Raw genomic sequence first — 27,430 nt, forward strand, 5'->3', positions numbered from 1 at the left:
GGGCTTTAAGGGTCCTAATTTAAGGGTCGCAGGTGCCCATCCCACCCTTCAATGGGTGCAGCCACCCAACGGAGGGATGGGCAGTCGCAGGTGAGGATGAAGAGCAGCGTTGTCCTTTTCGAAGAGATCCCCTATTAAGATCGATTCAGTGGTCCTGAATCTTAGCCTCACTCTTTTTATTCCAAACCATGGCCTGTGTAATGTCTTGTTCTATGTGATTGGATAATCACAGCGAGTATATTATCATTTACATTAGCTCTTTATATATTGGAAAAATATTGATGAAGCAGAAGGCAGATTTGTAAGTTGTTGTGTTTATTATATAGTCAGTAAAAGAAAATGGGTTTTGCACAGTGGGATTTTTGGTTCTGTGAAAAAGAAGTTCTTTAGTAGATAGAGCATTAAGTATTTATAAGAGTGCTAATATGTATTTGAAAATCTGTAGTCTTTTTAGAAGTTATGTAGGTGTTAAAGGTGCTTTGGTAAAATTATTTTGTAATTTTTGCAAAGGTGGTCTGTTTTTTAAAGTTGTAGCAATGACTAGATTTACCCAGTATGTTTTTTCTTAGGTAGTGATAATGAAAGAAATGTCTTTAGAATTAAGGAACAGATATTTCTTGCTTCCTGATTGGCATACTAAAATGGAATATATCCATCTATACAGAAATGGCAAAGCTATTTTCAGAAAATAATTTCCAACTTACTGGAGCAAACATGCAATGTGCTTTTTGACTTTCCTGGGATTTTTTGAATGAGTCAAGGTTGAAAGCTGCTTATGTGCATAATCCTTATTTTGGTTGTAATTCAGCAACTGCTGGACCTGTACATAACCATCAGTGTGCAGTTCCTCTGAGCTGCTCTGACGGCTCACGGCTGCCGGAAGAGGTGTCGCTACGTCCTTTTCCCCATTTCTCCCGTATCTCATTCTGGCTCCTGGCCGCCACGGGCCTGCCCCCTTCTTCGTGCCGGCTTTGGCAATCGTGGGACCTTTCCCTGCAGCAGTTCAGCTCCCTGACTCTGCCAGAAAGCATAGGTTTGGGGTGGTGGGGGACAGATTAATTTTTTGTGGATTTTTCCTGTTCTTGGAAAAGAGAGGAAAGGGAAAGTTGAGTGGTGGAAGAACCGGACTGTCCCCTTCTAGCAGCAACAAGGCTGCTGGGTTAGCTCGGCTGCATTGCTGAGCCGTGCCCATAGTCCTTGCCTTGTTTAATGCTTTACCTTTATTAAAACACTTTACAAATAATAACTAAGTAGTTTTTGTAGCAGCATTTCTTGCAATTTGCCTTACTTTATGGCTGGAAGAAATTGGAAGAAATTAAATCCATTGCATAAGCCAAAAAGTGAGTTTGCATCACACTTAAGTGTTACAATTGCAGAAACAAGTACTTAACATAATTATGTATTTAATAGTTAGATTAACATTTCCTTTTACCGTTTCAGTAGGTACTTTTTCCTTGTTATTAAGGCTACCTTTAAAGAGTAATGCTCAGCATGATTCCTCCTTTGAGGATAAATAAACTAACTTGCTGATTTTGATGTGGTTTTGTTTTTCCAAAATTACCGCTGACCCAAACTGGACTGTATTTCAGAGGAGAAATTCATGGAACAGCAAATATACTTCTGCTGAAGATATGAAGTATATTTGCTTGAAATTTTTGAATAGCTGATATTTCTTGAAAATTCCCTTCTCCTTTCTTGCCCTTCTTAAACGTTTCTGAACTTCCCTTGCTTTACGTGGTGACACACTTCTGATTCTTAAAAAGAGGTGGGAAATGCCGTTTCCTTCTCCAATTTGAGGTCGGTGCAGTGACGAGAGGTGGATGTATTCCTGACATTCATCCAGTTTTCTGGGTAGGGAAGCCAGGGAGGTTGAGCAGTGCTGTGATTCCCCCCATCGTGTCCAGCTGGGTGAAGTGTGGCAGCTCTGTGGATCATCCTTTTAGCTCCCGACTCCGTCACCTCTCTTGTCCCACTGTTTTTCCCTCGTTCGGCTCCTCAGATCGTTTCATGCAGGAGCACTCCAGGCTTGTTTACCTGCTCCCACTGCGCAGTCGTCCCTGGAAGAAATTATTAACTCTTAGACGTAATTACCTTTAAATACCAGGGAGCGCTGTGATTTTCTGCTCAGAGAGAAAAAGGGGCAGTGACCACAAAGTTAGGATTTCTCTCCATTGTATCGTTAACTCAAGATATAATGGGAATTTTCCCCAAACTGTAACCTTGACCAAAGAGCAATAAATGACTAGCGTGAGTGGAGGGGTTGAGGTGGCTGGTGGGAGCCCCACGCCGGGGACGCCGGAGCCGGGGTGATGCTCAGAGGTAGTGAGAATGAAAAATGAGGCGCAACCGTGAAGACTTAAGACCTTAAAGACTTCAGACTTTAAATTTTGAAGACTTGAGGGGTATGGACAGCCAGGGCAGAGCAGTACATGAAGATGGCTGGCCTCCTGACGTCTCCCGCAAGAGGAGCCATTAAGCAGCTCCGTAACACATGGCTTCACCTGGGGTGGGCAGCCGGACGGGTTTTACTCCTGTAGCCCCCGCTGGCTTTGGCAGCGAAACGCTCCTGTGTCAGCCGCAAGGTAACGGCAGTGTCGGCGGCAGCAGTCGAGTATGTACTTGCTCTCTGTTTCTCTCTGAATCCCTAAGGTTGTGTTACTTGTATGGCTTGGTGGCAGTAAAGGACTGAAGTTAAAATATAACCAAATGCAATAGGAATTGCTTGTTTTCACTTTACTAACCCGCAAGCTCACTAACAAAAATACCTAAGAGTTTACCCTCATGTTTCCATGAAGATTTAATCATCCGGTAGTTTGGGGAAGGGACTCGTTTTATTAAGATTTCATTTTGCACAATAAATCACTGCATATTTTCTGATATGCTATGAAGTATAATAATAAATAATTAAAGCTAAACTACCCTTACTTGTCAAAATAAATGATTTATCATAGTTTGGGATACAGCGTCTTTGAATTTTTTATTGTTTGATTCCCAGAATATTATCATTTCCAATCAATGATGTTAATGAAGCTCCAGTGTACTTTGCAGCATGTACGACAATTAGCACGTGTCTGTGAATATATATTTTATATAAATACTTATAGTTGGCTATTTTCTGTACCTTTGCAAGTTTACACTTTTTTTGTAAGCATTTACGGCAGTAAGTCACAGTTGAAATGATAAATTTATTCAAATGAATTATCCTTCTGTTTCTACGTTTTATCTAGCAACCTTGAGTTGCCCAGTTGTGCATGAGAAAAACTGAGGGGTCTGTTGAAAACTGTCATTCATATTTTGTGCAAACAGAATTACTTTGGAGTGTTTTTTTTTAAAAAAAAAAAACAAACCTCATTTTAAGGTTGTGATACTGAGTCTAAGTTGTTGCGCACAAATCATTTTATCAACCTGTGTTTTTACATTATTGATGTATCCAGATCCATTTTCTGAATTTGTATGTTCAGATTAAAAAAAAGTCTAACGGACTTTGCAATTTGGGCTTCTTGGAAAAAGATGATTTTTTCAGCTTTGGAAAATACAGAGAAGAACTTCAGGTAGGGTTGATTGACACTGGATTATTACATTTTAATGCATAAGAGGAGGAAATAGATTTGAAAAACAAACTCAGATATAGGCACCCTTAGATTTTGGAGGTAATAGCAGAAAAAGAGCATGGAATATTTTTTCTGTAGACTATATTGTCAGAGCTCTAGATGTAATTACTTTCATGTAATCCATGTATTTTTTTTCTTCTTCTATGTGTATGCCACATTATACCTTTGGAAAAGCAAAATGTTTCCATTGGTTTTCTTTCCATCGTAACAGTGCTGATAGTGTTGCCAAACTTCTACTTCATTTTTTTGGGGGGGGAGGGGGGGAAGCAAACTATAGAAACTTCTGTTACTAATAAAACAAGAAAAGAAGAAATGTTCTTTCTAAAATACATGAGAGTTTTGTAAAGAATCTAGGCTGGGTCAATACCATATACTCCAAAGAAATGTAGTGTTACAGATTTTGAGCTTTGTAGAGGAAGACCTAATGATTTTTTGGAACCAAACCACCACTGAAATAACATAAATATACATAATAATATAATACATAATAATAATAAATAAAGCAGGGTGTGCTATAGAAGTAGAAACAAAAACCCATTAGGTCATCTTAGCTGAAATGTTGGTCTCAAGACTTTTTTTCGTTTCATTGGCTATGGTCCCTTCCTATCTCTAACAAATCACATCGGAAAGTTGTTTGAAAATATATTCCCACTAAGTGGGATTGCTTTAAAATATGTATGGGTTTTGAGCAACAGATGGAAGGAGCTCTCCTCTTGCGCTTTGCAACACCAGTGCAACGGGATGTAGGCAGTGGAAGAGCAGTGCACAAGCGGGTTTTGCTCTGAACCCCCACCAGTAACGAAACAAGTGACAAGGCAGTCCTTGTTTTTAGGTTTCCATGCAGAAGGGTATTCATCTGGACTTGATTCCTTCATTTGCACCAAGGCTACCACATATCCTGTTGGAATATCTGGGCTTTATTTCTGACTCCCTTTGCAATGAGCTAGCTCTCTGCTAGTGCCGTATCTCCACTGACTGCAGTGAAGTTATGGCAGTTTATAGCAAATGAGGTCATTCACTTAATCCTGTGATTTAATTTCACTATCTGTAAAATAGGAATAATAACATTTACTTTTATAAAGTGCATTGAGATCCTTGCATGGAAAAGTGCTGTATAAAGGCAAAACATGGTTAATATTTTCATACAAACACAGGAGTCTCCTGTAAATGCCAGGCTTTCAGTTGGGAATACATTTAGCTGGCAGCTTTTCAATGTGGAAAGGAAAGCACAATAGCCTGAAGACAAGAATGAAGACAACCCAACCTCTTCTGTTTATTGGGTTTTCTTCCCCCCCCCCCCCTTTTAATGTAATTCTCCATTGCTGGAAAGAATAGGTGCCAGAGCCCTGGAGAGTCTTTCATGTCACAGATTTTCTGATGCCTTACTGTTGTTCTGTGAAAGTTGGGGTGGCCTAAAGTTTTAAAATAAATGTTTATATCTCCAAAGTTAGAAAAATTTTAGAGCACATAGAACCAGTGTGCTTTAATAGATCTTATACTCTGAAAAGCATAGCTTGTGCAGTAGCCTTACAAATAAGGGAGTGTGAACTGTAAGTGCTTAACACCCAAGCGTTGTAATTACTGCCATAATTGGGCTCATTAATTTCAAAAAAAACTTACTTGTGATAATATACACTAATATACCCTGTAGTAAGATTTTGCCGTGTATAGTGCACTGTAGTTAGCATGTAATAAGAAAGTATAGTTTGGCTTATGGAACTTTAAGGGAAAGGTCTTACATTTTGCTTGTAAGCCTCTCATTTTTCTATTCACACCGCTGGTCTTTGATCAAATTAACATTTTACTGTAAGTAGAAGAGCACTCGGTTCACATTATTCATTATCTTGTCAGGAAACAATGAGAATAATTTATACTGGATCTATTGTGTAAGGCTTTTCCTTTTTTTTTTTTAATTGGTAAGCACATGGCAACATTATGATCACGACCTACTGGCTTCACTATTAAGAGTGTAATATTTACATATGATATTAAGGAGAATTGAAGTATTTTGGAATATTTATTTTAGCAGGGAGGGAATTCTATGCTGGTTTATCGGCGCTATAGAAAGTAAGAGGAATTGTCTGACCGAGGTACGATAGCGTTGTTGGGCGTTAATGGAGACTTTGAGTGATCTTTACCAACGCTAGCAGTGTGACTATCAATGGTCATCACTGTCTTTCTAGACAGTTCGTAGGAGGTTCAGAAATAAGAAACCAAATGTTTTAGCACTGAACGGTCAAAGGCAACTCTAGTATGAAATACGTATTTCTTAAGTAAAGCAGATAGGGTCATGCAAAGTGAAGGTCGTTTGAACTTTCCAGTGGCTCCAAGTTGTGTGAGTTTGCTAGATTTTAGCTATTTTCCATATTGGCTGTCTGGCTGCATACTCTTTTTTTATTTCAGGAAAAATTGTTCAACCATTTGTAAGAACAAGATTAGGGGGGAAAAAAATCTAGTTTTTCCCACGTGTTAAGAGCTGTTGTCGCCGTTTGGGTGAGAAGCCTGCGGTACCTGTAGTGAAGAGCAGGGCCTTGGTGCTTGATGAGGGAGGATTTGCCTTTTTCTCAGGGTTGTATCTTCTGTTGCTTCAAGTAGCAAAAAAGCCCCAAGTTTGGCCAGCAAAGAAGCATCTGAAAAAATCTTAAGTTCACAGAAGCTCCAGAGAATCTGGTTTGAATTTGTCCGCTTTGATGTCGGCGCCTGTCCGAAGCACGCTGCAGGCTGCCGGGGTGCTGCCCGGGCGAACGGGAGCGAGCTGGGGTTTTCGCTCTCTGTTGCAATCAGCTGGAGCCGTTCTGACATGGAGCGCTGGAGCAGGGGACGTTCCTCTGCGTACCCTGGCTGAGGAGGGCAAAACGGGGCAACGGCCACGTGAAAGCCGAGAAACCAGGTCCCGAGTGGGGAGCTGGAGCGTGGAAAGTAGCAGCGAGGGTGGGCAGGGACCAGGTTGAGGAGATTTTGAGAGCATCCAGTGCAGCAAAAGAGGAAGGAGGAAATCATCAGGGTAAGACACACTCTGGCGGTTGGTGGGTATCGTTAGGCTGCTCTGAAAGTCAGCGGCTACGAAGCTCGCGGGAAAGCGCAGTGCCACTAGGCTGGCAGCCAGAACGGTTGCATGCAGGGACAAGCCCAGGGAGAGGTAAGAGAGGCAGGAGCAGGGTGTTAGAGGGGTTCTCCAAGCAGAGCCTCTCCTCCACGTCCCTCGGGCCTGGTGGTGCTATTCCCTGCCGTTACCTCCCCGGGGTTTTGTGGCAATGCGCTCATTAATGGCGACGAAGCGCTCGGACACCGGCAGGGTGGAAAGCAAAGCAAAGCCCGGGAAGTGATTAATTCTGTCGTCAGAGGAGGACGGGCTTAGGCTGCAGTACGTAAGCTGTGGAGGTCACACGCTGAACAAGGAGGATAAAACGCAATATTCATTCTCTGAGAAATACTTGTCCGGTGAGTTGAACGGAGTAGGAGTTTCACTGGAAAAAAGAAAACGGCGTGTTGTTATGCAGTTCAAGACTCTGCCTCGTGAAGCAGTGTGCACGAGGGGATGACTGAATCACAGAATCACAGAATCACAGAATCACTGAGATTGGAAGGGACCTCTGGAGATCATCTAGTCCAACCCCCCTGCTCAAGCAGGGTCACCTAGAGCACATTGCACAGGATTGCATCCAGGCGGCTTTTGAATATCTCCAGAGAAGGAGACTCCACCACCTCTCGGGGCAACCTGTTCCAGTGCTCTGTCACCCTCACAGTGAAAAAGTTTTTCCTCATGTTAAGATGGAAGTGTCTGTGTTTCAGTTTGTGCCCATTGCCTCGCGTCCTGTCGCTCGGCACCACTGAAAAGAGTCTGGTCCCATCCTCTCGACACCCTCCCTTCAGATACTTGTACACATTGATAAGATCTCCTCTCAGCCTTCTCTTCTCCAAGCTAAACAGTCCCAGCTCTCTCAGCCTTTCCTCATAAGAGAGATGCTCCAGTCCCCTAATCATCTTTGTGGCCCTTCGCTGGACTTGCTCCAGTAGTGCCACATCCCTCTTGTACTGGGGAGCCCAGGGCTGGGCTTGGCTTTTCAAAACTTTTAAGTGCACAGTTTTGAAACTGTAACATTCTTTTAACAGGTTTTGTGTGTAATTTATAATTTATATTGCAATAGTGCCTGAAAGTGCTTTCTGTACACCAAAGACATTCACTGAAGACATCCATAAGACGCTGAAGACGTATATAATTCTGGCTCTGGAAAGCTTACGTTCTGGGGAAAAAAAGAAAAATTGACCAATATTTTCCAAATAGAATTGTCCGAGGTTTCTGCTGATTTATTTTTAACAACGCGTACCATGAAATCTTGCTGAATATTATTCACAGGATTGCAACAGGTGTTCTAAATTGGCTGGGGAGACTATGCAGAAAGGGCAGCTGACAGCTTACTGTATATGCAGATGTAACATCTATTAGAAATATCCTCTGTGGTTTCCGTGCATGCAAACTGCATAGATTCTCAAAACAATGCCGCTGTGAATGGAAGCCATCAGCAGAATCGCTTAAGGCTGCAAAAGCCATTACTTATACAACACGAGATGCAAGAGCAAGTACCGCAGTGTAGTAACTTGTCCTGCTTTGCAGTAGTTCCTTAGCAGTTATTAGATCAATATATTCACATACGCATCGAATAAAATGAGAGGAAATAATTTATCTCAGTCTGAAATGTTAGCTTAGTTTTTTTATCCTAATATTATCCAGCCACAAAAACAGCAACTTTCTCCTTTTCTGGTCTGCCTTTTTAATGTTGCTGCCATTTGTTCCTGCACACAGTAGGTTGTGTCCTGCGTTCTCGTTATTAGAGCCCTGTTACTCTACTTTTTACAATTACATTTTAATTACTGCTGTAGAACCTCTGCAAAATCACTTAATATAATGTTGTGAGCAAATAGCGCAGATGATGTATTTAGGATTTGATTGCCTTTAGTTTACTGATTGATTAAACATGCAGGCAGAGTCTCTGCTTGACTAGTGCATAAGTCAGAGACCATGCACACAAAAAGGGATATAGGTTTTCATATTCACTGAAAAAGAGAGGAGTTTGGCACACACAAATATGGGAGTTTGGGTGGCTTAAAGATGGAAGTGTGAATTTATTATCCAACAAAGGAAGGAAAATGTCAGTGTAAAGGGTAGGAGGTAGTGAATAGAAGTTTTGGCCTTGGTGGGTGGCAGCTCATGGGTTTGGAAGAGTTGGTGTGTCTTTGAAGTGGAGATAGAAGATGATTTTTAGCTGTTTTCTGCTGAAAGTGGAGCGTGGCCTGCATGGAGCAGCTCAGGTGAAAAGTAGTGATTACTCCAGGAGGTAAACAATGTGTTTACAGAAAAAACTCTAGGCCGTAAGGAGTATATACTGTAAAAATGACCAGGTTTTGTTCCACTTTTCCTAATGAAAACTAATATGCAGTGATGGAAAAGACTTAGCTGCTATTTATTGCCTGAAGTTACCGATCCACCTGTCTCCACCCAAGCTTCTGCATGGAAAATCTTTCCGCAGAATTCTGCCTTCCCCCTTTCTATTATCATTCAATATTTGTCCGGCAATTTTGTCTAGTAGCCAAGTCACGGACTGATCAGCTACTGCATAAATCCTCAGCAGCTGGTAACTGATCTGTGCAAAATTTTCAGTGTAGGGTTAAATATTGCTGAATAAATAGACCTGCTGAAAGAACAGAATCTACCAATTCATGTTTTGGGAAATAATTACTGAAGAAAGACAATCCGCAACATTGTATGTGTGTTAGAGAGAATGGTCAGAATATCTTTTAATTCAGCATTTACCCCTGAGAATTATTCCCATGAGGAACCTTGCAATAAAATCTGCTTGGTCTATGAGAATGGAAAGAAATTGAATAAAAAGACTCCATTTCCACTTGTATTTATTCAGTCTGGGAAATTCAGTGGGCCGCAGCATTAGTATCAGCAGGGGATTCCTTGCTCCTGGCGTTAAATTACTGTCATAATCGCTCAATTATTTCTTCCTTGTACTGTTTAAAATAAAAATCCATCACATTCTATGTTTTTTTTCTAACATTTATTAGGTTGAGTGTTTAGGAAAATCAATTATATTCAGTCAGGCATGAATTGATGAATGTTCTTGTAATAATTGTCAGTTGTTAAACTGAATGTACTTTCTCTTTTCACCCCTTTTCATTTCCTTCAGAGGGCAGAGGTGGCTCAGAGAGAGGCAGAGACCTTAAGGGAGCAGCTCTCGTCAGCCAACAAATCTCTCCAACTCGCTACGCAGATCCAGAAGGCACCTGATGTGGTGAGAGAAAATATTTACTGACTCTTACAGGTTTCTGACAATCCTGCAGTACGGCTCTTTCAATTTATGCTCACAGCTATAAAAAGAGCAGTTTGGAACAATACTTTAAACTGAATTGGAATTGGGCAGCTCAGCGTTGCAATTTTGTTAAACATCCGAAGGCGGTCAGAGGCTGCGAAAGACCACTGAAGGGACAGAAATCGCTCTGCGCCTTGGTGACCATGATGGTCCGTAGTCGTCTTCAGCTACCAGAGTCCAGGCAGATAGCAACAACTCTCAGAAATTATTTTGGATCGCTAGGAGCTTCAACAGAGGAGAAATAAAAGCAATACCATATCACAAAGCGTGCCTTGAGCGGCTATTAGCCAGTGCCGGCCTCGAGCGCGGTGTGGAGGCCTGAAGCTTTGGGCCAAGGGGCTTCAGCCGACCTCCCCCAAAGAGCCTTAGCCTGTGCCCATTGCTAGCACATGTTCTTAGCATATGGCTTTGGGGGAAATTGGAGAGGAAATTCTCTGTCATTCTGTTTTTCCCTGAATAATTCTATCCTGCGAAATACAGCAATAAATCTAATAGAAGAGACTCGGAGAACTGGGAAGATACCCTTCCCTCTGAAAGGTTTGCTTGGTTGTTGCCTTCTTCTAAAGGTTTCTAAATGAAGCGGATACCTGCGTTTGGGGAGGTGGGTAGCGCTGCCTCTCGGCCGATGGGGCCTTTCCGGCGCAGAGTGCTGCTGCGGGACTCCAGCTGGTCCTGGGTTAGCAGGTATCACAGATGAGCAGACAGATTATGTTGATTTTTGTTTGCCAAAGGAGAAATAGGAGTATTTAAATGTAAATATGCAATTAAATGAAACGTGATCTACTTCTAAGCAGCGAATGTAACCAACAAAAGAAATCATGCTCCTTAGGTTGCTTTTTCCTGTGAGCCACATACAGTCTTGACACTGGTATCAGAAAGACACACAGTTGCCTTTAAAATATATTTGCAGAGAATGAGTCACAAACCATAAGTCCTCCAGATCTTTTCCGTCTGCCTTTAATATGACCCAGTGTTTTCTCAGAGAAGTCAAAAGATACAGACACAGGCTGTAAAGAAAAAAAAAAATAATAATAAAAAGCCTGAATATCACTTGTAACTCTGAATTACCTGCCTCTTCCTATTTTGTGTCCTAGTCTTATCATTATTTTAACATTAGGTCTTTCTTGTATTTAATAGTACTTCTGCACTTCATTTATATTTAATATGACAACTACTGCAGGATGAAAATGATCATTATCTATCTTATTTCAGACTCTATGTTCTATTCTCAATAGGCATAAGCAGCAGATGATTATACAACTTGTGATGTTTCATGCAAGCAAATTAGAGGTTTTTTTCAAGTTAAAAGTATAATTCAGGGTAATAGGAGAGCGTTGTTAACTGCTGTTCGTACATGCAGTTTTCTGTGAGGCACAATGGTGTGTAGTCACTGAGAATCAAGCTAAGTGTTTAGAAGATAGGGAAAAGGTGTTTAGTTGTGCCTGTATTCTCCAGAAAAGAGGGTATGTACTGTGTTTCAGTCTGCTGCAATGTCATCTTGAATTGCAAAGAAAGTGCTTGGGTGACAGCCTCAGTGGGTTAAATTTTCAGCTCTTTTGCCATAGCATCTTTGGTATAATGCTTGCTATCGGCACCTCTCTCTTGGTAAATGGCTTCTTTCCTACTTCACTGGTGTTTTGCGAGGAAGAGCCGTTAACCTCTGTAAGATGCTTTTTAGGGTCTTAGATGGAATGTGTGTTAATTATTTGGGCTTCCTGGTGCTCCCCAGATCCACGCAAGGATTTCGTTACGCTCTTCACGAAAGAGAGGTTCAGAATCCTCCGCTGCGTTATAGCTATTGATCTCTTAGTACGAAAAGCAGACAAAGGAGGTGGTACAATTAGTATGTATTATCTTTTCTGAACAGATCTACCTTCTTCTTCCCATTTCTGTCCCCCCTTATTTCATGCCCTGCTGGAAAGTCAGTATAGTGGGGGTGTTTCAGTCTTGAGGACAGATTTCACAGCCTTTTCTATGGAAATTAGTAGAAGAAAGATCCTGATTTAGGGAAGGAAATTTTGAAAAGTGGAGACCTTGGGGAGAATGCCCTTGTCTTACAGTTGTCACGTGTGCCCCCTTCCCGGTGGAGGAGATGCTTTAGTTGCTAGCAATAACGTAACAGTGAACAATTTTCATGCAAGGAGCAAGTTCATTGTAGCAGTTTGGGGCAATTTTTGATGATTTTGCCTAAAATAAGTGGCATACATATGAAGAGCCAAAGGCACATGTCTCTGCAGTTCATGATTAAGAAATTCTGCTCTATTAATTCAGAATATTTTATCTGATTAATATTTTGTAAGCACAGATTTTCATAGTTGTCAAAGCACTTGGACCATTAATAATGAATAGGGCTAAATAGAGCCCTTTGACTGTCGCTACTGCACCTTCCCAGTACGCTTACAAATTAGGGAAATTTATTCCCTCCCTTATCCCCATTTTACCGAAGAGTGATCCTGGGGAGTAAAGAGGTTGATTTTCCAGGTCCACACAGTGAATCCCGAGAGTCCCGGATTTAGAAATGGTTTCTGTCTCTGATGCTGTGCTTGGTCCATACTTAACCGCCCCTCCTTCAAGCTTGTTGCCTTTATTTATGATATTAAATTTTTTTCACATCAGGAGCAGGCCATCGAGGTGCTAACACGATCCAGCTTGGAAGTAGAACTGGCTGCGAAGGAGCGGGAAATTGCCCAGCTCGTAGAAGACGTCCAGAGACTCCAGGGCAGCCTCACCAAACTGCGGGAGAACTCCAGCAGCCAAATCTCGCAGCTGGAGCAGCAGCTGACTGCCAAGAACAGCACACTCAAAGTAAGGAGCAGCTCTGGGCTCAGCAGTTTTTCAAGCAGATGACTGACATACCAATATTGGGTTTTACTAATATAAGCTTTCTGTGGTTCTGAGAGGCACCATAAAAGCTATTTACTTCTTCAGAATGCTGTTGAATTCCAGTTTCTGGGACGTTTTAGTCTAATTGATCACAGTTTTGCTGAAATGTAATTTACCTTTTTCTAGCTCTCATTGTTTTGAAATTTGTTTTTGCAGAAAGTGGCCACCATTAGAATTAAAGCCAGCAACAAAAATCAAAACATATTTACCATGGATATGTAGTGAAGTGGCTGAACTGGAAAAGGCACAGAAAATCCTGTTTGGGTTTTAAAACTTAATTCTCATTCCAGTGTTTGATGTTGCTGACTTGCCGGGGACGCTTACTGTGCTGTAGTCTATCTTTGAAGTTACCCGCTAGCCCCTCCAGTTCTCCTTCCATTGGAAGAGCGAAGTGGATCGTTTAGTACATGGAAGCAAGTAAAATTAAGACACAGAAGGAAGGCTTTTTAGCCGTAATAAGAATTTTTTTTCAGCTGTTTATTTGCTGCAGTCATTCCCACTGGTAATTAGCGGTCCAGTCCCGTGCTCATTTGCATACCAGTGGCACATCCCTAAAACCACAGGAGCAGAAACATCTAACTGCTTCACGAGTGACCCCTTTACCTTTGGCTTTACCTTCCTTGTGCGCTCTTCCCCACATTTCTGATCTCTCAGTAAGCCTGAGAAATGCTTCCTGACCTCTGTTCTGAGTCTGTTTCCTGTAACTCCTGTCTCCTTCGTTGTTCTACCATCTACGAGCTTCACACGGCAAACACAATAAATTTATCTATTCCATTAAAGGCTTCACAGGTTTTTAGGTTTTTATAATCACATAGACTTTTTTTTTTATTTTATAGAGAGTTTTTGAAAGCAGGAGAGTGGTAGTACCCCCGTAGCTAACTGTGGCGTGGGTAGCTTTTCTCTATCGGAATGATTTAACGTTCAGCCGAAACCCTTACAAATTGTTCCGATTCTGACATCTTCTAGAGGATGCTCGTTTTGCTCTGTTGTAGTATGCTTTATGTGGACAAATGTCTGCTAGGGATGAAATGCGAAGTGTTGCATTCAGTATGCTTTTTGCACGTTTTAAGACAACCTTGTGGATTTTTCATGAAAATTCAGCAGAGCAAAGAAAATCTATTAGGTTCCCATATTGATGGTATCAGTCTCTGCCCATCTGTCACCATGTGTGCACCACTCTTAATGAGGGAGAAGGGAGCTGGCCTCGTTTGCAGGGACAGATTTTGCTGGCTACACCCACGTTATGGTTTATTTGTTTGGGGTTTTTCTTTTCTTTTCTTTTCTTTTTCCATAGAGCCTGATAGAAATTATCTTGAGTCCTTGCACTTGACAGATTTTCTTGGAATAAAGCATGTTCCTGTTGAGGTCAGTATTAGTTTAGCCATTAACTTCAAAGGGAGTAGGATCATAGAAATGACAGAGCAAGTCTTTGATTTTCATTTCAGTAATCTCCTTCCATTTTCTCATAGGCTTGTCCGGCTAATGCTCTGTATTTAGGTTCCTGTTGATAGGGTCTGATGCAGTGACTCTATTGATAAAAATTTTAGTCATTTCAACCCTGTTTCACCTTATTTGCTGCACTATAAAAAATACTTAAAATATATATTTTTTCCCCAGAGTGCTGGGAAAACCTGTGCCTGAGATATGTTGTACAAAAAACCAAATCTCAGTGATGATGTGTCGACCTCATGCTTGATTATAGAGGAATTGCTTCCAAAATAACTAAGATTGTAATGGTTGCCTCCACAAAAAACGAATCACAGTTTCACAGATTAAAGCAATGTTCTCAGACCATATCTTGGGGGAATTCTTTAATACTCTATGACTTAATGAAACAATACAGAAATACTTTAAAAATTATTGCTTCTTTATTTTCATCTGATCTAATAATCAAAACATGTCCTCTAGTAACAAGACTTTTCTAATTGTAATTATATTAACCCTTTGTTGCTGGAAGTTAGAGCTTTCCTGCTAGTGCTAGTTAGCCAAGATGTACTAAAATCGAATGACCTTGGTTAATTGAATAAGACACTTTTAATTTTTATGGGCTTTTTGGTTTATCACTGAGAACTAAACTAAAATGTTATTCCGACTGAGTTTTTTAATGTATTAAGCCTTTTGATACAGCCCATGCTGTTTTAACTAAGGAAAGGCACTTTAATTATTTATTAATAGGGTAATGATTATTTGTTTTTTTTAAAATAACTTAAGAGGGGGCCCAGTCCATGCATGCTCCAAGATTGTTGTTCCTGGGTTCATTAGTACAGTGAATGCAAGATGATTCCTTAGCATGGGATATTTCCAAATTTAGTGTGTAGAAATACCAGCGGTCCGTTCCTTCCGTCCCCTGCCTCTGTGCGTTTTTGTGTGTTGGAGGACACTCGAATACACTTTGTTTTGTCTGAATTAACCAGGTTGATATTTAGTGCAAGAGATTAGTTCCTCCAGATTGTCTCACAGCTTGAACTTTTGTTTTACTATGTTTTGTGCGTTTTACAGGGTTCTTTGAGACAATTACCATACTAATACATTTTAAAACAGTCATTGACTGGGAAGATGCCAAGGGCCTAAATGGTCTGCTTATGTACAGACTCTGCATTCTCAGATGTTAGTTTGGGTTGTTTATTCAGAATATACGTTAAGGTGCAGATTTTCCATGGCAACAATCTCTATATTAGCTACTTGGGAATGATGGATGTTTGTTTGTTGTTTTTTTTTAATACTGTTCAAAGTAAAATATTGCAGGTTGCCATACTGTTATAACAGCATAAAAGTGATCTTGTATCCTGAGACTCTGAAGCAGCTTCATTCCATCAATATCTTCCTTTTTTTAAACTGTGTAGCTAAAATTTTCTGAAAACAGGGCATAGCATATACCTATATAGAATTACATTTAATTTATATGACTCAGAAATGAGAATCATTTGTTTTTCTGTATTTTATATCTGTCCCTACAAAAGGCTTTCTTATTAACATATTTTTGCATAAGTAACTAATACATTAAAACAAGGTGTATATACATATTTTTTAATTCGCTCTATTGCACTGGTCCTCAGTATAAAAATAAATAGCCAGTTATCCCTCCTGTAGTAGCTATTCTGCTGTAGACCCAGAGATGCTGTGCTGTCACATGAGTTGCAGTATTGAGGGAAAGACGGCTTGTAGTGCATCTTTGCTTTAGAAGAGCAAAAAGCAGCAGGAAGCTGTTACAGCTGGCCAGAGCGGCCTGGCCAAGGGCAGCGGCAAGATGCCGTGTGGAGTCCTGCACTGCCCTCCCTCACCGCGGCAAGGTTTAAGGCCGTCAGTCCTGATGCTGAATCCCCCCGGGGCTCCCGGGCTCACTGCTTTCATTTGAAGGATACCTCTCCGGGCTTCGTGAGCCCGGGCTGCAGTACCACGCTGTCTCTCTGCAGTCCATGTTATGCTCGCAGTGTTTTGTTCGGCATCAAGCTGTAGCTCGAAAAGCGGCTTGAACTTGTGGCATCTGCTGGCCCTGCAGAAAAATTTCCAGAACCAAAGTGATGCTCTTGGACCAGGCAATTACATATTAGGTTTGCATAACGAGATCTCGTCCTGCATTGGAGCTCATCGAAACAGCTGTGATATTTCTGTAGGATTTTCCTAGTTCCATCGACATGGGATCTCTCAGCAAGGCTAAAACCCCTGTAGTGCCATGCCTGCCATATAAAAGCAAAGCCAATACTTCCTATAATTCCTGTGTCTTCCTTTTGGTAAGGCAGGAGATGTCAGAAGAATTCACTAATGCTTGCCCTGTGTTTTGCCAGATGAAGAAATTTGTTTTAGCTCCGATAGGTATTATTTTTTTTAACACAATTAGAATAACTGCACAAGTTACTGATTTCTAGGTACGGTAGGACATAAAACTTTTTAAGAGGCTGTTCGTATCATCAATGTCCCATAGAGTACAAACTCCACATTTAAAACCCGTGGTAGGTGGTGGAGGTGGCTCGTTAGGGCTGCTGGCTGAGCAGCTAGCCGAAGCAGCTCTCCCCTAGGTATTGCCAGCAGGGCAAACCGAAGGACGCCTCTTGACAGCAGCGCCTCGGGGTTGTGGGTGGCGGTATCAAAAAGCAGGAACAGGAACTTTAAAAGGGCCATATATCGATAACATGGGTGACCACTTTTTCACTGCCTTTTAATATAGATACTCAGGGTGAGGCAGGGATTTTAAGCAGGGTTGCTGAGATGACCCCAGTTCATACTCGCCCTTCGCTCCCGTCCACCTGCATTCAAACGCGCAGCCCGGGAGGAGCTGTAGGATCTTCCTGAATTCGTTCCTCCGCCGAAGACAGCCTCTCCTAGACAGAAGGACCCATTTTTCTCTTTCTGTGTCTCGTATTCCTCTCCTTTGCAAGGTAGATGCCCTCTCTTTGAGGGCAGCGTGTCCTTGCGTTACTTCTGTGCTCTGTGACCTTGGGGATGCTGTGCCAATTTTACCACTGAGCGTTTAAGTGAAGCAGACCTAGCCGCAGCTTATCCGTGCAATGTAACCGGCAACCATTATGTATCACTATGTTTTAGGCTCCTGACGCATTTATCCTGTAGTGCTGAGCACTGTTGTGGGGAGCAGGAGCTTTGGGGTAAGCTCCGAATGTGTGGCATTGCGTTCTGGATTGCGTTAGGAGGTTTGTTTCGACGTTTGTGGCATCTTCACGCTGCAGAAGAAGCCATTGAGACCGCCCCAGGTCAGGCAGACCTGAGCAAAAAGCCCTGCTGAGCGGGTCTCAATGCTTCGTCTCTGGTGTGTAACCATATGAGTTATTGCAATAAGTCACGCTTGTAAAATGACTTGGTCCAGCTGTTTTGTTTGGGCATGAGGCATTGTGGAAGTCTTACATGCCTAAGGCGTTCCAGGCAACAACAACTTCTTCGATATTTTTTTATTTTTCATGTAGGTACGGTTATCGAGAACTGTCATATTAAGAATACAGTATGTGCCAGAACATCCTTCTTATCTACTCAATTTATTGGTTTCAGAAAAATCTGAACCGCCCCATTTTTAATGCCCTTTTCCACCCAATCTCTTCATCGAATGTGTGATAGCAGCATTGCAAACAGCCAAATTGTGACCTGAATTCTCTAATGCTTGGCACTCTGTAGAAAGAGTGAGGTATAATTGTGTTTATGTTGAATTGGTTATAGTTTGTTTTCTAATATATGTAAATTAGGTATGAGTCATTAACCCTCACTTGTGCACTGCTGTATATATGGAATAATTTAAAGATGATTTTGAAAGCCTGCAGAAAAAAAATCTCAATAATTAAATCCATGTTCTTTCTTTTAAAGCAACTGGAAGAAAAACTGAAAGGACAGGCTGATTATGAAGAGGTTAAGAAAGAATTAAAGTAAGTGTTAAATGCTTACATAATTTTTTCACAAACTTTAGTTTAATAATGCTTGTTAAATAAAGCCACAAATCTGTGCTCTTGGAACAATAAAGAATTCAGTCAAAACCACAAAGACAGGGAAATAAGGAGTCTTGGCTGAAATTGCATCCAGAACCAGTGCAACTGCTGTATCTGAGAGCACTCCTTTTTTGTCGCAGCAGGATATTGCAATAGTGAATAATGGCAGTGTCCATGAAGAAAAGGCTGTAAAATTATGGTCCACCCAGGGGAAAAAGCTTGAAAATCTCTGGTATTTTAGATTGACAACTCTTTACATGAAACTGTTGGTTAGGGTTTTCTAATGTGGACCCACGAATTGAATGCAGGGCCTTTGGCCATAATACCCTTTCTCTGCTTCTGCCAGCCGTTGTCCAGCACTTGTCATTTTAATGCTTGTTCCACAGTATATTTTTGCTAATATATTGTGGTTTTAAACTAATGCCGCAAACAGTCTCTTTCTGGTTCAAGGTTTTCTTAAGAGACTTAAGAGCCTCATTTTAAACTATAAAAAGATAAGCTGTCAGGTTCGGAAGAGGTGGTTTTTGACTAGAAATATGTTTGGCGTCAAGGTTTAAATAACTTCATCTTTTCTTTCCTCATTCTGGCATTTTTGTGTGTCTTTTAAGAAGACTGAAACAATGTTACCTTCCTTAATGAGGCATTTCAGATGAGCCTGGAGTCATGTGCTTTTGTTTACAAGTCACTGGAGAATATGCAAAGGCAGGTTGGTTTTGCAAGGCCAGTGACTGTCCAGCTCCCAGTGCCCTTAGATTCAAGCCCCGCTGGCTGCAGTCCTGGTTCATTGCCAGCTGCACTGCACGCTGGTGTAGGTATATACTTGCAATAAAATAAAATGAGTTATCCATTTTTTGAATTGGTCACTGTACCTGAATATTAACCGGTCTTAAAAAAAAGCTAATCCATTTTAGTGGCACAGCTAAATATGTCTGTTTTCTCTCCTGACTTAAGTAAATGCAGCTTTGGATTTCAGCCAGTTTGTGCCCTCGTATTTAAGTAGCGTATGTGAATTAGGCCACAGCCTTCAAATTCACTTTGTGAGTGTGTATGTGAACGTACTGAAACAGCAAATGAGTTTTAAATCCTGCCTGGTTTATTGCCTTTACTTTAGGTATGAAACTCATTTGGATCTCTGAATTCCTGGCAGTACTGCTTTTTTTTTTTTAAATAAGACTAACATATGTGAGGGAAGGGATGGATGGAAAGCAGGCAGGAGGTCCATGAGAAGTTATGCTACAGTAGTGTTAATATGGCCCTGCATTTTGGGAAAGCAGAATTCTGCCCGTCTTCTTGGACCTCTCTTTATTGCAGGAACTGACAAATTTTTCCTGGATCTATGAAAATTCAGATGTTTCTTGTTCCTGCTTTTATATTTCCTGATTCGTGGGTAGCATTTCTCATCTGGGAATATGGCTTTCCAAGAAGGGTGGCTTTGGAGGCCCAGCCAGCACACTCGTATGGGGCTCTGGAGTCTCTCCACCGTGCTGCTGGCTGGTGGGGGGTCAAGGCCTCCTGGGGCAGCTGTGCAGAGTTTTACAAGGCTCCATTTGTGACTCAGGATACTCTTGGATGGAGTCTGAAAAATCTCCGGAATGGCTCCACGCTGTCAAAGGAGAAGGAAGGGAGGGAGTACAAGTGAATTCCTCTCACCTTCCTATTTACCAGACAGTGCATGGTCCGTCTTACAAGCAACTGGTTACTTGAAGCTACAGTATAGGTGTAATTTAGCATATTCTTATACAAAATCAAACAGGAGGAATTGCATACTCACCTTCATATATTGCCATTCATATGAAATCTTAGTCATGAACATCTGTGTGGTTTAGTTTGTCTGCTCCTAGACTCTGAATGAAAAGGAGTAATTTTCAAAACCCATTTAATTCCAGAGCAACTACAGCACAGCCAGCAGCGATGCATGTTTCCTAAAGCCACAGTAAATGCAACACCTAGCTGACTGTTGCTGACTAACAATCGTAGCTTTCTCACAGTAGTTTGTAGCAAGTTTAAGACATGCATTGCTAAATGAAGTCCTTCCAAAGGGACTTATGATTCTAGTACAATCCAAAAGTGGCAGAATCACCAGTAAAGAAACTTAAGACCTCCATTTTCCTTAACCTTCCCAAAGACGTTAGAGATATTATAGAATTAAGGATTGTAAACAGTAGCCAACTTTTATCCTTGGAGGAACTTAATTGGGTCCATATTGAGCACTGAGCCAGAAGAATTCCTTGCTCTCTGGATTGGTTTTTGTTCCAAATGGGTTTTAAACCTGGCTTTGAGATCTGAGAGCTCCAGTTGTCTTTTCGATCCTCTCTTGAGGAACATGGCAGTGCAGACCCTCCTGCCTTTGCAGCTGGTGTTGTGGGAAGAGAATCTTGAACTGTTCAATGCACATTTTGCTTTAGAACAAGGTCTTCCAAGTCATCTCAGATGTGCAGGTTTGAGTCACAGGATCATTCTTCTAAAAAGCAGGTAACTGATCTTGATAAGCAGCAGATTTAGCCGAGATCTCATGGGCAAAGATTCTCCTGGAATCCAAAGGGGAAATATCTTACTCCCTCATTTAGAGAGTCATTCTGGACTTCATGTTGTTTAAGTTTCACATGATTTGAAAAACAAACCTGTTGTACTGAATGGTCTTCCAAGGGCAATTCAAGATGCCATTAACCTGTTTTTTAATATATTTGGGGTTTTAAGACTATAGGAAATTACCTGTGAAATTGCTAGAAGGCTATTTCAGGTAGCAAAGAATGTCTCCACTTTAAATAGGTAAAGGTCACAAAGTTTGCAGCAGAGGTTTGAATTTGGGTTCAGCCTGCTCCAAGCTCACTGAAAACAGCAACTGCTGCAAGTTTCAAGATCTCATTTGGTCCCAGGTGACAGTGAGCCGTGGGAACTGAACAGATTTGGTAGAAGAGCCCGTGCAAGTAGTAGGGCACAATAGGAACAGATCTTTAAAGCCAAACCGTTGGTGCTGAAAACCCAATATTCACACCCAATATGTTCAAGATTAGTTTGTAGTTCAGACTAGTTTTAGTGTGGTTCTGTAGGCTGCATGTGAGTGGTCAGAGCTCAGCATGCGCACTCCTCTGAGAGTCCGCAACTTCTGTCGGTTTAGTTTTCGTCCAGAGGGGAACCCAGTTCGTATGCTCCAAGACTGCTCTGCATGGCAAACCCAAGTGTGGTAAGTGGGGGCTACTGGGAGATTTGCTATGGAAGTGTACTACTGATCCCAACTACAATGATAAAATAAAAACGCCTGCGATTTGCCATGGAAAGTTTGCCACATGCTAAATTGCTGTTACAGGCTGTTCTTTCTTTAATTGAGATGGGTCTCCTCATTTGACCATCATGAGGAGGTACCTCACTTTTTGCTAACCTTTCAGAAGTCCATGTTCTGCAGAGTCCACGGGAGGGTGAAAATTAAGTTGTTATGTGCCTGGGGTTTTTTCCTATATGGGTCTCTGTGTATTTGTCTTCCCCTACACTTTCGAGTCCTGGTGGACAAAACTCTGCCTCTCAGTAGGTGTCCCAAGCAACACTTACTCCCAGGAATGGTTAGCAACCTGGGTAAACATGCCTGTGATGTCAATGTAATGTCACTGTCTTTAACAACTAAACCCCTTAGTAAGTAATCGCTCTGCTTGACAGTTTTGCCATTAATGGCAGAAAAGAGGCACTTCTGCATGTAGGTGAACTGTTGTGCCTGCATAAAGCGGAGGAGTCTCAGCAGTGGTACTTTATGTGCTTGCATATTATGTGGAGGCTACCTCTGCAGGGATTTCTGCTGGCGAGAAGAGTCGTCCAATGGTTATATTATGAAACTGATGCCCTGAATTTTGTGGGGTTTATTAATTATTATATTTCTAAGAATGCCTGTCAGAATTAACACTGTATGCAATGGGTAATGCACAGATGCAAAACAGATGAGGTTCTGCCTCAGGATGACTTGTTTTTTTTCTCTCTTGGATTTGCTGTGACTTTGTGATCTTGAATGAGTCACTGAGACGAGTGATTTCCAGAGTATCAGCTGATGGTACATCTAATTCCGGATTGATGCACAGACAGATTTATAGAGGTGCTGGACGCCAGGCGGTCTGAGGCAGCTAATGAGTGCTGGGTTCCTGATTGACTCCTAGTAGCATCCCAAACTATTTTATACATGTTAATACTGGCCTTCTGCTTTTTATGACTCAGTTTCCACGTTTGTTACGTAATTAAACTTATTCTCCCCTGCCTCACAAAGTGCCTGGTGCTTTACATATGAAAAATGCTCTAAAACACTGTGTCTGTTTATGTATTTTTCTTCAACAAAAATGAATGTCTTCATTATACAGTGAGAAGCTGAAATCATTTATTGCTTCAGTCTTAGGAATTTAACATCCTGCCTGCAGCAGGCCTATTTTAAAAAAAATAGTAAGATAAAGCAAAGTAATAAGGTTGGATTCCTGTAAGATTCTCATTTACCAGAGAATACAAGACTAACTTGAAGACTTTGAAGGACGATGTCCTTTGACCACTCACTATTTAAATAAAATATTGACAATGAGACTATCAGATTCTTCTCTAAATGTATTTATAAATATTTGGATCTGTCATATTTCTCAAGAAATACTGTGCCATTGTGTCTTCCCTTTGCTGTAGAGCTAGAAGGTTATTAAAATGAAAAACTGCCTTTTAGCCTGTAGTGTCTTGGTCGGGAAGATTATTTGTGCATATTTTCCTTGATATGTGAGCTGGTGTATATTATATAAAGTACTGTAACTGTGATGGTGATTCCCCTGTTTTGTTGCTTTGCTACAACTTTTTATTCCCTTCAAGCTTCACAGATAAATTTATATCGTCTCTGACAGCTTAAAATGTTATATCCTTATTAACCTTTAAATTTACGCTTTAAACTGGCCTGGTGGGATTGCATATGGAATGATTTAGATGACGCTTGAGAAAATTTTCTTATCCAATAATGAGTTTGAATAGTTGTTCTATATTCATTATCAGATTGCATTACTGCAAGGAAAGTTGTTAAGGTATCGCTTATAGTGTTGCCGGAGAGTAGGAAATTATACTGTTAATGCTCATTAGTAGAGTTATTATGAAAAGAAGAAATAGAAAATAATTGTTTTTCTACCTTCCACAGTATATTGAAATCCATGGAGTTTGCACCATCTGAAAGCTCTGGTGCGCAGGTACTGAATCTACTTTTGTTTTCTTAATTATTTCAGCAGTTCAGTTAAATAACAGAATTTTTGTGCTACGATTCATTTGTGTAAGCATGGACAATTTCCTGCCGATCTGTAAACCGTGAGCTCCTACATGTCCATAAGATATTGAGATATATGGGTGGATCATTGTCTTCCTGATTTTCCTGTGTGAAAAGCTGAACTGAACATTTTTTGCCTGTTCATTTCTTTTAAGTGGTCAAGGACAAAGAACGACGTTTCAGCTGGTGTTTGAGTGGATAACCATAATGTTGTGAAGTTGAGTCTTTTAAAGATACTAGCGTTGGTATAGAGCTGTGCTGAAGTGTGCATGTTTCCTGAACTGATAGGACACTGAGCAAGGATTTTAGCATTTTTAAATCTTTGTTAGCCTTGAATATAATGTTCACAAAAGAAAACAAACAAACCTCTGAGTACTGAGGAGTAAAAATCTCTGATATTCCAGCAAGTTAATCTCATTTAAGATTGAAGATTGTGAATTAAATTCCTGCTTCTGAAATGTGAACTGAACAAACTGCTTACACTGAAACACAGCATTTCAAGGAAATGCTTAACTTTGGTCTGCTGACTTAGAAGAAATAATATAATCTTAACTCCTGTTTTAATCAGATTAAAAGAAGTCTGCAGCTTTTAACTTGAAAGTATGCCAGTACCATTTTAAAATAAGTAGGATTAAGAAAATGTTCCATTACACATCTCAAAATAATGCAAAATTGATGAATGATTTACAATGAAAATTAAACAGTATATCTGTGCTATAGCTCATGGAGGAACATTGAGTGAGTCCTCCAAATATATGTATGATGAATTCCCCCACCACATTCGTAGCAAAGATGAGCACTTTTTTCCCCTCTTCTGAAATCCTTTTTAGTGACTGAGTGAGTCTCTTAATGCTTTTGGAAACAAACCTCCCACTTTGATTTTCTTTAGGATGCATCTAAGCCCCTGGAGGTGCTGCTGCTGGAGAAGAACCGCTCATTGCAGTCTGAGAACGCCACGCTGCGTATCACTAATAGTGACCTGAGTGGTAGGTTGACACGATTTTCCGCTATTACAGTTTGTTTGATATCTCGTAGAGGGAGGGAGGGTTGAATGAGAGATGAGAGTCTGAGCTAATGCATGGCAGAAAAACTAAGAGGCGACAAGAACACTGAATAAGGTTTGATTTCTGCTGTTTTATAGACTGGATAGTAAAAATAAAACTTGGAGACCTCAGAGACTCTTGAAAGGTTAGAAAAGAGAGGCATTACAAGATGTACCAAGTGGTAGCGTTTGAGATTGTCTTCTGTTTTGGGAACAAATTCATCCGTGGCACCAGAAGTCTCTTCCCCCACACGCAATGTTATGCAAAATGTTTGCATGTAGAACACAATAATCTTCCTGTCTGATATACTTAGATATACTACCAGCAGGTCAGTTTTGGAAAAACAAAATACTTTCTTTTTAGCGAAGTGTGTTTGCCGTTTAGTTTTCCTAATGTGGGCTTTTTACATTTTGTGTGCACATTTTTTAAATGGCAAGTCATGGAATTTCCAGTTACTTTAATGCTTATGGTTTTTGCAGCTGGAAGAAAGTTAAAAGTTGCCACTGGCACTGGGATTACTGAATTCAGAAGTGTTTATGACTTTAAACTGAGTGATCTTGGTGCATCCACCTAATGGTGATTTCTTTAATCAAATTGGTTTGTTCCAAAATGTAAATGTTTGCTGCATTTGGGTTCAGTCAGGTCCAATGAGTAATGTCTTGAATGAGAGACATCAAAGAGACTTGCTGTCTGTAACTGAATTTATATTAAATGTATGACTGCACTTCATGTAATTGTTCTAGTTTTAATGTTTGTAAGGGGGATTCTCCAGGCTGCAACATACAAGAAAGGTGCAAACATGAAATGCATGTTGTTTGTTTTGGGGGCCTTGTTTGGCTTATTAAAATTTCAATTATTAAAAAACGAAACAAAACAAACCAAAAACAAAACAAAAACAAAACAAAAAAACAAAACAAAAGTCCCACCGCCACCTCATTGGCCCGTGTAAATCTGCACTTTTTTCCCTTTGCGGGGCAAACTTTGCATTTTTTATCTTGGTTTTTCCCTCTTTAATCCCCCATAATGCATTATGTTTGACCTTCCTTGTAGGGTCAGCCAGGAGAAAAGGGAAAGACCAGCCTGAGAGTCAGCGTCCTGCAACCTTGCCGGCCTCCCCTCCTTCTCAGTTGCTCCGCAACGCGGGGGAGCAGGCTTCCAATACTAATGGTACACACCAGTTCTCACCAACGGGTTTAAGTCAAGACTTTTTCAGCTCATCCCTGGCAAGCCCCAGCTTACCCCTGGCCTCCACAGGAAAATTTGCACTAAACTCTCTCCTCCAGCGACAGCTAATGCAGTCCTTCTACTCCAAGGCAATGCAGGAAGCAGGAAGCACAAGCATGATTTTTTCAACAGGTCCTTACAGCACAAACTCCATATCTTCCCAAAGTCCATTACAACAAAGTCCGGATGTAAATGGCATGGCCCCGTCTCCCAGCCAGTCAGAAAGTGCTGGGAGCATCTCTGAAGGCGAGGAGATAGACACGGCCGAAATTGCACGTCAGGTGAAAGAGCAGTTGATCAAGCACAATATTGGACAGCGGATATTTGGACATTATGTGTTGGGACTGTCGCAAGGGTCTGTGAGTGAGATCCTAGCCCGGCCAAAGCCATGGAATAAACTGACTGTGAGAGGCAAGGAGCCATTTCATAAGATGAAGCAGTTCCTCTCGGACGAGCAGAACATCTTGGCTCTTCGCAGCATCCAGGGTAGACAAAGAGGTAAGCGCTTGTTGACTAAGGGGATTGCCCGTTTTGCCTATTAGTTACAAACGTGAAAAACAGTGCGGGTTTCTGCATACGAGGCCATTTATGCCTTGCTGTTGTTTTCACCTCAATCAGACGTAAGGTGCAGAAAGTACAGTTTCCTAGGTCTAATTTTCAGGACTGGTGCAGGCTCATAGGTTTGTTTGCTTATGCTTTCTTTAGCCGCTTGTATTTGTGAGGCAGGGCAAGCAACAGGGATACTGAATCTCTTTCTTCAAAAGAGCTGTGTGTCAGAGCGAAATACTGAGTGAAAAGGGTCAGTAGCCACTAGCAGTATCAGCCCTCCTAATTAGTTGAAATTTTTTATTTGGGATTGTTTACTGAGAACAGACTTTTGTTTTGACTTGTGCAATTTTTCCAAAGTGTTTTGACAAAATAGCATAGGTGATGCATGAGATGACTAATTAAGAAAAAATCCTAATTTAAAGCAGCTTTGCATATTTAAGTCAATGATTTTAAGAAATAACATATGCATTTCATTGTGATTCATCTTAAACAACGACTGAGATTTACATTTAGAGAAACCGAAAAGTAAGTTGTTTACAGTCGAGAAATATTGGAAAGGACAGGCAGGATTTTCCTAGATTTTGTTTAATTGAAAGCGAACGCTGTTAGATTTATAATCTGCTCTTCCTTTTGATGATTGCACTTGAGGGGATTATCTGCCCATCTTTAACCTCTTCATTTTTGGTATCTCTAGGCATTTATTTATATCTGTCTAATCTCCTTTCTGAACGTAGCTGTAATCTTTATTAACAAATCAGCCGGCCTTGCTTCTTCCAAAGTAGCCAGCTCCTCCAGCGCTCAGACAAAGACTCGAGGCTTTGAGGCGAGCTCCAGCGCTCGCGTTTAGGGACACGCTGCTGTCTTCTCATGTCGCACAGCCCATGATGTCAGAGCAACCATCCCCTGATTGTTTTGTTCTTACCAAACTTGTTTTTCAACAGAGAATCCAGGCCAGAACCTGAACAGACTATTTCAGGAAGTACCGAAACGAAGAAATGGGTCTGAAGGTACGTCACAGGCAGGTGTTTTTCTTTGCAGTCGATATCTAGGGAGTGGA

The 27,430-nt window shown here is 41.0% G+C and overlaps 1 protein-coding gene across 6 annotated transcripts in view; it reads left to right on the plus strand.

The window, feature by feature from the left end:
• The window catches only part of CUX1 (cut like homeobox 1), a 280,556-nt gene that overhangs the window by 177,963 nt on the left and 75,163 nt on the right, over positions 1-27,430 (plus strand). For 2 of the 6 annotated variants that reach the window (XM_067309895.1, XM_067309896.1), the window contains exons 10-16: positions 9,806-9,910; positions 12,605-12,793; positions 18,179-18,237; positions 23,435-23,483; positions 24,447-24,543; positions 25,651-26,322; positions 27,315-27,380. In XM_067309895.1, coding sequence (XP_067165996.1) covers positions 9,806-9,910; positions 12,605-12,793; positions 18,179-18,237; positions 23,435-23,483; positions 24,447-24,543; positions 25,651-26,322; positions 27,315-27,380 — 1,237 coding nt within the window. The remainder of the gene's footprint in view (positions 1-9,805; positions 9,911-12,604; positions 12,794-18,178; positions 18,238-23,434; positions 23,484-24,446; positions 24,544-25,650; positions 26,323-27,314; positions 27,381-27,430) is intronic. The other 4 variants (XM_067309898.1, XM_067309900.1, XM_067309897.1 and 1 more) reach the window with 3 other exon arrangements.

The sequence above is a fragment of the Apteryx mantelli genome, chromosome 22, assembly GCF_036417845.1.
Source record: "Apteryx mantelli isolate bAptMan1 chromosome 22, bAptMan1.hap1, whole genome shotgun sequence".
In the NCBI taxonomy this organism is placed as follows: domain Eukaryota; kingdom Metazoa; phylum Chordata; class Aves; order Apterygiformes; family Apterygidae; genus Apteryx; species Apteryx mantelli.